This window comes from Garra rufa, chromosome 14 (genome assembly GCF_049309525.1).
Source record: "Garra rufa chromosome 14, GarRuf1.0, whole genome shotgun sequence".
NCBI classification, from domain to species: Eukaryota; Metazoa; Chordata; class Actinopteri; order Cypriniformes; family Cyprinidae; genus Garra; species Garra rufa.
The window spans coordinates 38,346,249-38,361,626 of record NC_133374.1 but is presented as its reverse complement, the minus strand read 5'-3'; the positions used below and the strand labels follow the sequence as shown (position 1 = coordinate 38,361,626).

Genomic DNA, 15,378 nt, shown 5'->3' with positions numbered 1-15,378 from the left:
GACTGACTTTCTGACTTTTGGCCCTCCGACCCAGCGGCTCCACTCCGGCTCTCAGCTCCGTCTCCACCATCGCCAATCGGCCCAATAGCTTCACAAGGCTCCCTCACTCTTCCAGCTTTGCATTGGTCAGTCGTCGTCCCGCCATCGCCTCAGGACTCCACTCTTCCACACTGTAAAAAATGATTTGTTGACACAACTTGACTTAGTTAAGTCATCTTGTTGCTTTGACTCAGTTAAGTTGAGCAAACACTATGTGTTAAGTTCACTTAACTTATATGTAGTTGTTTAAAAGACGCAGTAAATTGAGGCAACACACTGTATTAATTAACAAGCATTTCACTTTTTTAGTTAAGTCAACTAAAAAACATATTGGTTGAACTTAATTTTTCATGTTTTCACAACCGTGAACCAAGTTTAACTGACACAAAATTCAAATTTTCCTCAACATCGTAACTTAACTATTTGAGTTTACTGGACTTCATCACTTTGACTAAAAGTTTTGGATATCTATCTGGAACCAGCTTTTTCATTAAATCAATACAACTGCAAACTTACAATTTTAAGCATTTTTTCTTAAACATATACAAAGAAGTCTTTTACAAAGATATAGAAATACTACGCTGTAAAACCAAACAAGTAAGGCCTTGAGACAGTCAGATAATATAAAGAACTTTACAAAATTCATGAAAAAAAAAAACTGTTTAAGATGTCAACCAGACTTACACAGAATCAGCATATGAATCTCAACAATGGTGACTTAAAAAAAAATAAAAAAATTATGCCACCATAATCGTGGTTAAGGCTTGCTTTAGTTGATCTCGTTTTCTAATTCAAAGTAATCTGTTTCTAAGCAGTTGCAATATTGTTTCACAGCAGACATTTGTGCACTGCTGAATCAAACCTTGAAGTAACAGATTATTACGCTTTCTACAAATAACTCCTGATAAATGAACATTATACAGTTGCCTCACTTTGTTTTATTAATAGACGTTCAGCTATTACAGAAATATAAAAAGGTCTTATTAAACAAATGCAACTGAAATGCTTCAATTTTGAGAAAAAAAGAAGAAGTGTTTCAGCTCAGGATTTTAGACATGAACACGTACCATACAATCCTCAACAGTGGTAACAATAATTTTTCAGACTACACTGCATTATGGGATTTTTTACTATGGTGTTACCCAACATACATTGCAGCATGAAGCATTTTGTTGATTGTCACCATTTTTGAGATTCATATGCTGGTTCTTGATGTCTTTGAGTGTCTAAATAGTACTAGACAACAAATTCATTTTGTAGATTTAAAAGTTACATACAATAACAGTTTAAGCAGCACTTCCTTTGTGTGAAAGTAGTTTCACAGGGTTGATTGTGTAAAACATAAAGACAGAAAAAACGTGTAGCAGCTAAATTCTCCTCACTATTCGACACTAGTCTCTCTGTTTCAGAATACAACATGCATTTCTACACAGAAAGATCTAATGCAATAAGTCAAGGGTCAAGAGCCCAACTAAAGCAGAGACAGATCTCTATGATGGTAGCACCATTTCAACCAATAAAACATCAACATCTGATCCTCTTTAATTCTTAGTAACAGCAGGTGTTCATCACTAATGCACAATCATCATTTAATTAGTCACTTTACTATCTCATTAACTCTTTGAGGACTTGGGATATGACTTGAGACTTGCTTGTGATTGAATGTCCCACCTCTCTTAATAGAACCTATGTTTTGTTGTTGTATAAACATGTTATTTAAAGTTTTCAATTTATCTTCAAGTTGAGGTTGTTATAACTCACCCTATTGTGTAGTGAGACACTGCAAGTTGACAGGACATGATTTCACTTGTCCACCTGACTAAAACTTAGAATCGTTTTTTACAGTGTAGAAATGCATAAAAATAATAACATAATAAATTAAAAAATAGTTGATTGCATACAAATACAATTTTAAAATGTATTGATATCATAAAATGTTAATAAGTTTTCATTTGCACATATTTGTACTATTTAAAGCTCGGATGTTTGAAGCAGTTACGTTAACTGACATATATAAGTTCATTTGACTCATTCTTTTAAGTCTAATAAGTTCAACCAAGAACAACTTAGATTTTTGAGTTATCTCAACAAGTTAAATCCGGATAAGTTAACTTAACTCAAAATGTTAAGTTGTGATAACTAATTGGCACAATCATTTTTTACAGTGCAGCTGCACCTCATCACTCCGTCCCACTGGCTCCATTGGGCTCCTCCCTCCCTCCAGCTTCGCCTCAGTCCTCTGTCGCTCCAGATCCGCTGTGGACCTTTGGATCTCCGCCTCCGCCTTGGTCGCCAGAGCCTTGGGTTCTGTCTTGGCCCTCCAGATCCTTGGTGTCACTCGGGATCATCAACTCTTCGTCTCTGCCTCAGGCTCCACCTCTGTGGAGGGACAGCCCTGATCGCAACACACAGCTATACAGTATAGTTCAAAACAATGTGGGCAAACAGATGAAGAAACACATTTAGACATCCAGAAAAACACAGAGATGAAGTCATTAATCACCTTTATTTATATATCTCTTTTAACAACACTCATTGTGTCAAAGCAGCTTTACAGTATTAAATAAGAAAATAGTGTGTCAATAATGGACAATAGTAAACACTCATTTTTTTCATTTTTTAGTTTAAGTCAGTTCATCATTGATTCAGTGATGTCATCATCCATCTCAGTTCAGTTCAAATAGTATCTGTGCAATCGAGTTGATAAAATTGCTGGAAATTAAGTGTCCCCAACTAAGCAAGCCAGAGGTGACAGTGGCAAGGAACCAAAACTCCATCTGTGACAAAAATGGAGAAAAAACCTTGGGAGAAACCTGGTTCAGTCGGGGGGCAGTTTTTCTCTAGCAAGACGAAACCAGCAATTTATTCCAGACTGCAGCAAAGTCAGATTGTGCAGAGGACTCATCTTGTTCTCGTGGTTTTGTGCCATCTAGGTGACGAGGTCTTCGCTGGGGATCTGTCTCTGGGGCTCATCTAGATGGTGAGTTCTCCGCTGACATTCAGGGCTGTAGAGGTCATCTCTAGGTGCTGACCCACTGTCTTGACATGGATACAGGCTGGAACCAGATCACTGCAGGGGCAATTGATCTGGCACTAAATAGGAAAATGATCTGCCACCCGCAGTTGATTGTGATATTCTAGGTATTACCAACTGGCCAGAGTTTTGAGAACGCAGCGGACGTAAAGGACTATAATGAGATAAGAGCTCGCTCAGGTACTGAGGACCAAAACCATTGAGGGCTATTTAAAAGTAATTAGCAAGATTTTAAAATCTATACAATGTTTAATAGGGAGCCAGTGCAGTGTTGACAGAACCGGGCTAATATGGTCATACTTCTTGGTTTTAGTAAGAACTCTACCTGCTGTGTTTTGTACCAGCTGCAAAAATATGCTTTTCTTACTTATGTTTTTCGACTTGTTTTCTGCTAAAATATCTAAAAATTCTTAAATCAAGAAGGATTTTCTAGACAAGTAAAAAAAATAAAAATAAATCTTGTTTTCTGAAAAAAATTGTCAAAATCAAGTGAGTTTCTGCTTAGAACAAGCAAAATATTCTGACAGTGGGGTAAGCAAAAAAATCTTATTTCAAACAAAAGACAAGATTATTTTTCTTACCCCATTGACAGATTATTATTTGTTTCAAGCAAAAAAGCACTTATTTTTGACTTGTTTTTTCTGAAAACAAGTCAATAATTTTTACTCGTCTAAAAAATCCTTCTTGATTTAAGAATATTTAGATATTTTGGCTGGAAACAAGAGACAAAAAATTTAAGTAAGAAAAGCTTTTTTTTTTTTTTTTTTTTTTTTTGCAGTGCTGTTCATGAGACATTAAAAAAAAAACAATTTAGATTAGAGAATAAAATAATAGCGGATTTGTTGTATTTTAAATAAACACTAAAAACTAAGATGAAAAAAGTTACTTCAGCCATGAATTAACTTTTGCTATGGTTAAATGTTCAGCTATATTTTTTAAAAGATTTCTTTTTTGGAACCCTTTTGTGTATTTTCCTGACATATGACTTAATTACCTTCTGGGAAGCAAAGTGAAGCAGCTTAACTAATGTTAACAAATACTCATGTGTGCCGGCACACCAACAGTGGATATATTTTGGATATTTTCCTTACCTGACTCATCGATTTCAGCTCTTGGAGTCTCTACACTGTCAAAAAAAAGTTACCGCAGAGTTACAATTTTGTACCTAGGGGAACAAAACATATAATGGTACCTTTGAAGGTACACAATAGGTCCAAAACATGTTTTAAATGTTCAGTTAGAGGTACAAAATTGTACCCTTCAGGGTACCACCCTAGTGACGTTACTTGTACCCTAAAATGTACAGTTTTGTACCTTTTTTTCTGGGAGTGTACTAATGGGCTTATATGTTGAATTAGGTGTGTTTGATTAGGAAACATTCAGAAATGGGTGCTGCCAAGAATGAAGTATGCATTGTAATTTACAGCAGTCGATGTAGTCTCTGAATTTATTGTGCTGTCACTATGATCAGCACAACTGTACCTCAGTACATAGGTCTGAAATTTAAAGGTAGTCTGAACAAGCATATGTATACTGGGTTTCAGCCAAAAAGAGGTTTTGTGGGTTACATATATGCTGAGTTGGAAACATTTTGACCCCTTTCTTACCTTCTGTTTTTAGTCGTACCACAGTTATTACTAAAGAAGAATCTCCGTCCAACACTTTGGTCTGTGTTGAGCAGAGAGAAGGGTATATGGAAAAATAAATCTGTTCATAGAGCGAGCTGCCAACATTTTTGCAGAAGCAGTAATCCAACACTGAACAAACACAGACCTGCCTACTCATTCAGGTTTCTGTGTCTTTACTAGTCTGACCATCTGCCAGAGAAAATGTGCTCTGCAGGGCAATGTTATGAGATCCTGAGGATCCATTAACCATTAGGAGGCTTTGAAATTTGCCAATTCTATGCAACATTTCCATGCATTGTTTTCACAGTCTATCTGCTTTATCTTGTGCATGAACAGGTCACTCATTCAATGCTTTCATAGCTCAGCATTGTCTATTTAAAGAAGGATGAAATGTCCTCCTACAGGGCAGTGGAAAAAGACAAATGTTTCCTTTCCTTTCTGTACAAACTTCCAGTATTTCAGCAGTTTGTCTGGCAGCAGCATATTATGACAGAAATAAAGCTGATATAATCTATAAATTCTCATTAAAAATAGAATAGGAGAAAAGGCTTAATTTCAATAAGGCTTACTGGGTTAGTTTATGGACAGTGACAATAAAATGAACTCTGAGGCCTTATAAGCAGACAGAGAAGAAGGGAAGGGGCATTTGTATTTATATTAATTAATTAAGATATTGAATGCACTGCATGTTAGCAGTTACCATACTAATAGAAATCTATGCTTCTAACCACAGTTAGGACACCAAACAAGTTCCGATGCTATTTGCATTTACAGCACCATGTTGATGCACATGTTGATTATGGAGGAAGATATAAGTGTTAAGCCAGAAATACTCACACTAGTGTGTTCGTGCAATAGAGGTGTAATTACACTAACTTGATTTTCATTAACAAAATGGCAAGATTTTGGAAAGATGAATAAATCAACATTGTGAGTGACAGACATTATTGTTTCATTCTGCTTTCGTAATACAGATGTGTGACAGTGACTCAGGTTTAAATAGCAACTACACACATGTGGATGGTAAAACTGTTGTAGGAAATCTGAGAAACATTAGGAAACTGGTTTCCTAGCAGAATCTGTCTGTTTTGTCAACAGTTTAATGATTTGGCCATTTTTGCTTTTATAACATGGAGATTTAAGAGAGTGTGTAAAAAGCATGTGTGAAGAATTGCAAAGTAAGTTAACCTTTTAACGTCATTGGTTTTTTAGCAATGCATACCATTTAGTCACTACAGATCTTGCCACGCAATTCTCAATTGTGCCTATAACAAACGTTATACATCAAAATGCTTACTGATCCGACTTGTAGTTTAAAGATAGACACAAACTCTGTCATCTGAATGATGACAAAAACCCAAATCAGTCATAGTAAACAGATGTGAGAGTGTGGTTCAGGTATACCCTACGTCAGGGGTGCCCAACCCTGTTCCTGGAGGTCTACCTTCCTGCAGAGTTTAGTTCTAACCCTGATCAAACACACCTGTCTGTAATTATCAAGTGCTCCTTCAGATCCTAATTAGTTGGTTCAGGTGTGTTTGATCAGGGTTGGAGCTAAACACTGCAGGAAGGTAGATCTCCAGGAACAGGGTTGAGCCCTACGTTACGGGGAAAAATGTTCCATTTAAAGATGACAATATCCAAAATCCTTGTCCTTGTGGGGACATTTTTGGTCTCAATGAATAAAAAAGCTTATTAATCACACTGAAAGTGTTTTGAGAATCTAAAAATGGAGAAAGCTTCCTTTGAGGGTTAGGTTCATAGGGTACAGTCAGGGTAAGAGATAGAAAACACAGTTTAAATACAGTACAGTATAAATCTATGGATAGTCACTAAAAAACAAACCCAAGATGTGTGTGTAGTACTTATCCATACTTTGGGGACAAATTTGTGCCCAGAAGTGATCTAAACTTGACAAAGTCTCCCGAATCCTCCTTTCCCTCAACTTCAATGACTTCCATCATTGTTTGGTTTGCCTGTCTTGGTATTACGGCAATGCACAATGTGGTTTCTCAGACTGCTGTTATGGATTATTCTGACATCCATTTTGAACGACACTGCTCCACGTCTGGTGTATTTGGCAAAGGAGCTCTGCAAACTTAAGCCCTCAATCAAACATCCACTGTCTTGGTCTAATCATCTCGATTTATTACGATGACCAAAATACAATTTCTGTGTATCTCATCGGAATATACAAATCAGTACTGCTAAGCCTGGAGCAATTCTGTCTTTTTGGTCTACTAATCCAAGACTATCTGTAAATGTATTTATTTATTTATTTATTGTAGACCAGTATATTGGATTTATGCGTCTCACTGAGATTTGGCAAAAGCCTAATGACTTTTTCAATTTAAATCAAACAATACCATCTGGATGTGCCCTCTAGAAGTTTGCATTCTGCAAGTGAACGACACATTATTGTGCCATTCCAAAGAGGCACAAAATCACTTTCACGGACTTTCACATTAAATGTACCCTCCTGAATGAGTCCTTAGCCATCTTCAAGTATCGGCTAAAAACACATCTCTTCAATCTTTATTTGACCCTCTAACTCTTGCACCCTCTATTCTTGTTCTTTTGTGGATTTTGATTGCTTCCATTGTCCTCTTTTGTAAGTAGCTTTGGATAAAAGCATCTGCTAAATGTCTACTTTGTAAATATGTCTACTTTGGTCTGGTTCGGAAATAAAAAAACTGAAAAGATCCCGTTGCATAAGTATTCATACCCTTTTCTGGGACACTTTAAATTTAGCTCAGGAGCATTCATATTGCTTCTAGATGTTCCTACACTTGGAGTGGAGTTAAACTGTGGCAAATTCATTTGAATGAGTCTGATTTAGAAAGACACACACCTCTCAGAAAAGGTCTAACAGCTGAAAATGCAGATCAGAGCAAAAACCAAGATAACTGCCTGTAGAGCTCAGTGACAGACTTGTGTTAAGGCGATGATCTAGGGAAGAGTTCAGAAACAAATCTGCTGCATTGAAGGTTGACAGAAGCATTCTCCATAATGGAAGACGACTGGAACAACTAGGACTCTAGAAAATGTCCAAGCTGACAGAGATGGAGAGGTGAAAAGGTGAGGCAAAGAATGGCAGATAATTGGCAAATGCAGATGTGCAAAGCTTGTCACATCAGACCCAAAAAGACTTGAGGCTGTAAAGCTGCTTCAACTATGGACTGAGTTAAGGGTATGAATACTTATGCAATCTACTTATTTCAGTGTTTTATTTTTAATACATTTGTCAAATTTGCAAATCTGGTTTTTGCTTTGTCATTATTATGGTGTATGGAGTGTAAATTGATGTGGGGAAAAACTAATCAAAAGCAGTTTAACATAATGCTGCAACTAAACAAAATGTGACAAAAATGAAGGGGTATGAATACTTTTGCAAGGCACTGTATGTCCAATTTCCATTTCTGAGCCATCATCTTTTGGCTGTACAACTTAAAGATTCACCTCCAACTATTGATGTAATGATTTACAGACCACATAATTTATCTGCGTTGTCTACTTTCTTTACTAAATTTCTACTAAGTTAACAGATTTATGTGCTCTGCCTTCAAATATCATGTGAATGTGATTTTAATATTAATACAGTAGTTTTGGATAGTGCTGACCTTGTTCAGTTTGGTAATTTTGTAACACATAACAAAGATCATATTTTAAACCGAGGGTGTTGTTCTTGTGTCATGTCTTCTAATTTTACATTTACATAATATCCTATTTCAGTGCATAAGCTTGTGTTTTGTAATATTTCTGTTCCATTAGCAAAGGTCAAACCACAACGCTGTGTTTCATTTCGTAATGTCAAAAATATATATCTTAATGCTTTGGATGGAATGACTGACCTTTCTGTATGCTCTTTTAATTATTCTACATTCGATATGGTACATTTTTAAAATGACAGTTCTTCTCATGTACTTGACATTGTGGCTGCTGTGCAAACTTGTATTGATTCATTTGTTCATTCTTCAGCTTGGCGTACCTCTGAACTTTATCACCAAAAGGCCACTGGGTCATCGATTGGAGAGATTATGCAGAAGAACTGTTCTTGAAGTGCATAAACAGATGTACTCAGAACATCTGGTCTCGTATAAGGCTGCACTTAATGCAGCTAAATCAATTGTCTATGCAAATATTATTTGATACTTTGTTTAGCACTGTTAACAAACTGTTGATACTATTTCCTTCTCTCCCACTCAATGTAGATCTTTTTCTAAATTCTTTAGATCTAATATACAGCATACATCAATAATTACGCAACTCTGCTTGAATGTTTAGCGATAATCAAATTGGATACAATCAAATCTGTCGGACTGTAAGTAATTTTTCTAATTTTGAGCTACCTTCAGTAGATTATATTACTAAAATGATTATGAGGTCCTCCATTTGTTCATCTATACCCATTGTGTTTAATCTTGTGTCCATTCAATTTGCCCTATTATTACAGCTGTAATAAATTATTAATTATCTACTGCTACTGTTCCTTTATCATTAAAATGGATTTTTATTACTCAAATTCTTCTTTTTTTATTTGTGAAAAAACAGTAGCAAGTCAACTTAATCACATCTTCAAATTAATGACCTCTATGAGTACTTTTTTATATATGATATTCTTGCCGGTGATTCTGTCTATTTTTATTCTTTTAGATATTAGTCATTCAGTATTATTCGATCGATTGGCTTGTATGGGGTAGTTGATAATGTACGTCTTTGTTTTCATCTTATTTCAATGATGGAAAACAGTTTGATCCCATTTCAGTTACTCACTGTGTTCCACAGGGGTCAGTGTTGGGACCGCTTTTATTTATTATTTATATTTTAGTCATATTTGTTGTACTTTTGGTATTAATTTCCATTTTTACACCAAATGTACATTTCTACAAAACCTATTTGCCACCCCCCTCTCAAATGTACTAAATGTTTGCAGGTTGTTTGTATGACTAAGAATTGCTTAAAGCTCAATACCAGCAAACCTGAAGTCCTTCTTGTTGGGTCTAGGTCTACTTTATCTAAAATCTTTTCTTTGCTTATTGATAACTGTTCAGTTATATTTGATGTTATATTTGATAGTTTGCTTTCTTTTGGTTCACACATTAATAATACTTCACGTTTTGCATTTTTGTCATTTGACTCTGTTCATCACTTTCTTAGCATAGCACTGAAGTCCTTATTCATGCTTTAGTAACATCACAGATTGTTTTTTGTAATTCACTTTTATTTGCTGTTCCTGAAAAATAACTTCTGCAGTTATTACAGAACTTAGCCGTAAGGACTTCTGACCACACCTATCATTTTCTAGATATATTGATTTCCTGTAGTGTATTGTGTTCATTTCAAATTGCCCACCTACAAAGCTCTTCATAATTTTGCTCCTCTTTATTTATCTGACCATTCCATCATGTTTTCTAAGATCATCTTATGCAGTTCTGTTGATTGTTCCAAATTTCAAGTTAAATTATTTTGGCACTAGAGCCTTTAGCCCCAAAATGATGGAATTCTTTACCATTGCATATCTGCCAACTGGATTCGATTTCTCAGTTTAAAGCTCAGATTACAAACGTATTTGTTTAGAATAGCTTTTAGTGATTTGATTGTTTGATTTGTTTGTTTTTGCTTTGTATTGACTGCATTTTATTGACTTTTGTTGGAAGGTGTCTTTGAGTGCAGTAAAAGGTGACTATAAAGAAGGTATTATTATTTATTTCAAGCAACTAGGATTTCAAAACCATTTGCACTGGTCCATTAACACTGTCAGGTGAGCATAGACCCCAAACTACATGCTTATATCCACTCCAAATCTGCCAGCTTTTGGCAAAGCTGTATAACCTATAGAACTTGATCAGTCTGACATTTTTACATTTTAGAGACTCTACTTGAAGCCTTTTTTGGAACTAGAATGTGTGTGAAAGACTATAAATGTTTAAAGGATGCAAAAATACAATTGATGCATTTGAGAATCACCCAAAATGTGCAGAGAGAAGCAATAATTGAATCTATTCAACATGACTTGTTACACATACAGTGTAAGTGGATAATATTTAGCATATGTTCATTCACTGCCAGAGGATGAAGTTCCCACAGCTGAGTCTCAAGGTTTTTTCCTTTACCTAAACATTTTTTTCCTTGGCACAGTTGTTTTTGCCTACTCACTTGGTGCTTTAAGACATTTAAGGCAAAATGCTTTGAAACAACATGGATAGTAAAAACTGAATTGCACTGCAAAATTATTTTTTGTAAATTAATCATTTATTTATATATATAAGGTCAAATGTGTTTCACCATTGTTTTTTTCAGTGGTTTTTAAGTCACAAACTCTGTTTGGCTCGGTCAGCACAAAAGATGAACTAATACACAGTTAACGTAACTTAGCTTTAGACAGTTTTAAACTTCTCCTTGTGTCTGCATGGCTTGGCAGGAAACAAAAAGCAGAAGGGAGAAAGTAAGATTCATTTCCTTTCAGAAAGACCCGAAAATCAACTTTCCTAAAAGCATGAAGTGACTCTAGACCTATTTCAAGTGAAACTCATCACATTTTATCCTGGCATCTTGTTGAGGTAGGTGTTACATTTTGAATAATACAATGTCACTTTACTCAAGCAGCATTCAAAACTAGCAAACAATAGTAAAAATATTGCGTCTAACATTAGTTACTAGAAGTAAGGTGTCGTTTGAGTTTTTTTGCACTGGCTTCTAATAACTAAATAAAAATAAATTATTTGTACTGTAAAATACCTACCTAACAAGTTTTTGTTCTAAGAATGTTCCGAGAACATTATGCTATGTTCTAGTGATGTTTTGAGCGGCAAGTTTTATTTTAGTTCCCAGAATAGTTTCCTAAACGGTAGGACAACATTGTCTAAAAACATTCTACAAATGTTTATTGATAACATTGTTAGGACATTATCCCCTCAACATTTTGTTATAGATTTCATTGGGAAGCTTTCAATTGGACATTCAATGTGGACCCTATAATGTCAAATTTTGGTTGAAAGTAAAAACTAAACTCCAACTTAATTAAACAACTCCAAAAACAGCATTACCAGCTTCACTTATTATAAACCAGATTGTATTTATTTCTGTCTTATTGAGATTAACAGAGGTTTAGTTGTTGGTGTCTATTTGAAAGTAATAGTTTGGTTTAATGTCATCATTATGGTGATAAGTGTAGTGTTGTAGTTGCACATTTTGGCTCTCAGCTTTTGGATGTTTTTCTCTTATTGCTGTAATTACATTAATTATGGCAAAACAGCAAGTAAACATATCATCAGACATGATGTTGGCTACATGCTGATGGTTCCTCATATCATCATGTAGTAATCTGAATTTATTCAGTCTACCTTATGGTGTTAGTTGCACATTATTTATTATAACAATGCAATGGTTCTACAGACTGAGACTCAGCAGAAGTTTAATCAGATCATTTCAAGGATTTAAAAACAAAATCTCGTTTGTCACACAAGCATCAAGAATCATGCTGCAAATTATTCTGGGTGCATCATACAAAACTCATCTAGGACTTCTAAGAATGCATTGCGGCATGAAGCATGTCACCATTGTTGAGATTCATACACTGATTCTTGATGTCTGTGTGTGTCTAAGCATTTTGTAATTTATAGGTATTTGTGAACAATATGTTTTAAATATTAGACGTAGAAATACTGATTATCTGATTCGAAAACCACTGGATCTTAAGCTGTTGCAACCTCAATCACTCATATGAAATTGATAGTATAGACTGGACTTTAGATGAGATCAGATCATTACATGATGATATTATTAACATCAGCAAGTAGCCAACATCATCTGATCACATCATTTTCTATTGATGCTTTTGCCATAACAAACATAGTTACAGCAGCTAAAGAAAAGCACTGAGTCAAGAGTCAAAGAGCCCAACTAAAGCAAATGCTTCTCACCATAATATTGACATCCAACCAAACCATGAAACAGTCATCAACATCTAAAACTCTGTTCAAACTGTATCTCAATAAAAGAGTTCTCAATAAAATCTTGTGAAACTGTATGACAGAAATAAATTCTGGTTAATAATAAGTGAAGCTGGTAATGCTGTTTTGGAGATATTTGATGACGCTGAAGCTTGACATCAAACAAAGGTTGGGTTTTCACTTTCAAACTAAATTTCAACCAAACATCTAGTGTGATGAGAAGCTTTCTCAGAATGTTAGAAGATAATGTTCTAACAGTGTTATCAAGAAACATTTGTAAATGCAATGTTGACTGTTATCCTACCTTTTAGCAGAACATTCTGGGAACTAAAATAGAACTTGCTGCTGAAAACATTACCAGAACATTAAACACTGCTAGCTGGGTATGAGTCTAGAAGAATGTGTTAAAAAGTGTGGCTGATATTGTCTAAAGTACTGCTATTCTAAACATAGCCTATGTGTGTTTTATGTGACAGAAATTATGCATTCATGGAGCTCACAACAGCCCTGGCACTCGTCACGGATATTTACTCCAACCAGACCGTCAGGAATAAGTCATCAGACGCCTGCTCACGCGATAGCGCTCTAAAAACAACCGTGTTCCCTCTACTCTACACCATCCTCTTCATCCTGGGCTTGTTGCTCAACAGCCTGGCAGCATGGGTGTTCCTCCGAATCCCCAGTAAATCTCACTTCATCATCTATCTGAAGAACATTGTAGTGGCCGATATTATCATGACCCTCACCTTCCCCTTCAAGATCCTCTCCGATGCAAACTTAGCATCAGACCGCGAGCGTGTGTTTGTCTGCCGCGTGTCATCTGTGCTCTTCTACCTCACCATGTACATTAGCATCCTCTTCTTCGGGCTGATCAGCATCGACCGCTGCAGAAAGACCATGTGGCCCTTTGTGGGGACCAACCCCAGACGTCTACTATACAGAAAGATCCTTTCGGGGTTCATATGGACATCGCTGTTGGCTCTTACACTGCCTAACGTAATTCTGACGAGCCGGCCCAACACTTCGAGCCGCTTTAAATGCAGTGACCTCAAGACAGAGATGGGACTGAAGTGGCATGAGCTGGTCAACCATGTGTGCCAGGTGATCTTCTGGGGAAACCTTGTAACCGTGATAGTATGCTACACGCTCATCTCGAAAGAGCTCTACAAGTCTTACGCCCGCACACGAGCTCAACACCAGGCAAGGCCTGGAACGAACGCCCCTCAGAAAAAAAGCATTCAAGCCAATGTGTTCCTGGTGCTGGCGGTCTTCTTTGTTTGCTTTGTTCCCTTCCACTTCGCCCGAGTGCCATACACCATTAGCCAGACTCGAGGACGCATGTTCAATTGCCAGCAGAAGCTGTTTTTCTTCCAGCTGAAGGAGAGCACGCTGTGGCTTTCCTCCCTTAATTCTGTGCTGGATCCGCTCATCTACTTCTTCCTCTGTAAGTCGTTCAGGAGCTCGTTGTTTAACACCATGCGTCTGTTTCCAGGCCGCTGCAGGGCGCTCAGGGAGCTCGGGACAGACACAAACAGCACTCCTCAGGGCAACACACAGACATGATGGACACATAAATCTTGTGGTTCTCCTACACTAATAATCTTACTGACATTAATTTAATTTTTTATTAATGAATGTTTAAACATATTTTCATGCTGTAACGGCTACATGGGTGAATCAAATGTTTTAGAACAGGGGTGCCCAACCCTGTTCCTGGAGATCTACCATCCTACAAAGTTCAGCTCCAACCCTGATCAAACACACCTGAACCAGCTAATTAATCTCTTAGGTGGGACTTGATAATTACAAACAGCTGTGCTGGAGCAGGTCTGGTACTAAAGTCTGCAGGAAGGTAGATCTCCAGGAACAGCCCTCCAGGAAACCCCTGTTTTAGAACATATCCTTGATTCAAATCTTTCATGGAGGAAAGAGAGCCAGCAGACAATCTGTCTTAAAGTGTACCTAAACAAACTCATACCTCAGAGTCAGACATTGGGGCAACACTTTATTTTGATGATAGTCATTTTGCAACTACACGTCAACTTATTGTACTAACCCTAACCATAACCTAACAGTTTACTAATACTCTAATGAGAGTACTTGCAAAGTTACCTATTAGTAGAATGTCTAATGTGGATTATCAAAATAAAGCATTAAAGGCATAAGTTATTCCATCACGTCATGCATTCAAGACTAAAACATAACACCTAGGTAGTGCAAACAAAGTAAAAGAATTATAAAATCTAAACAATAAACCAGAATAAATACATAAACATTTAAAGGTTTAAACCAGTGGTTCTCAAACTTTTTACACCAAGTACCACCTCAGAAAATATGTGGCTCTCAAGTACCACTATAATGACCAACATTAAAATACAGTAGCATAGTATGCCTAATTATAGCTACAGCTATGCACAGTTCAAAAAGCAGTTTTATTCCTATTAAGAATATTTATTTTTGCCTGCCACTTTAAACATTGTAAAAACAGTTTGGACATTACACTGTATTTACAGGTAAATATATATATATATATATATATATATATATATATATATATATATATATATATATATATATATATATATATATATATATATATATATAATATATATATATATATATATATATATATATATATATATATATATATATATATATATATATATATATATATATATATATATATATATATATATATATATATATTATAAATATATATATATAT

The 15,378-nt window shown here is 35.9% G+C and overlaps 2 protein-coding genes across 2 annotated transcripts in view; one reads left to right on the top strand and one right to left on the bottom strand.

Annotated features, from left to right (window-relative positions):
* igsf10 (immunoglobulin superfamily, member 10) overlaps positions 1–70 on the bottom strand; it is an 11,880-nt gene extending 11,810 nt beyond the window's left edge. The window contains exon 1 of the mRNA XM_073817405.1: positions 8–70. Within this exon, the coding sequence (XP_073673506.1) occupies positions 8–70 (63 nt within the window). The remainder of the gene's footprint in view (positions 1–7) is intronic.
* A 13,072-nt stretch (positions 71–13,142) lies between these two features.
* Positions 13,143–14,806, top strand: p2ry12 (purinergic receptor P2Y12). The gene has a single exon (XM_073818365.1). The coding sequence runs from the start codon at positions 13,143–13,145 to the stop codon at positions 14,214–14,216; it is 1,074 nt and encodes a 357-aa protein (XP_073674466.1). The 3' UTR covers positions 14,217–14,806.
* Positions 14,807–15,378: the final 572 nt, after the last annotated feature.

Coding starts and splice junctions, on each gene's coding strand:
- p2ry12 (XM_073818365.1), top strand. CDS start 13,143: ATGGAGCTCACAACAGCCCTGGCACTCGTCACGGATATTTACTCCAAC.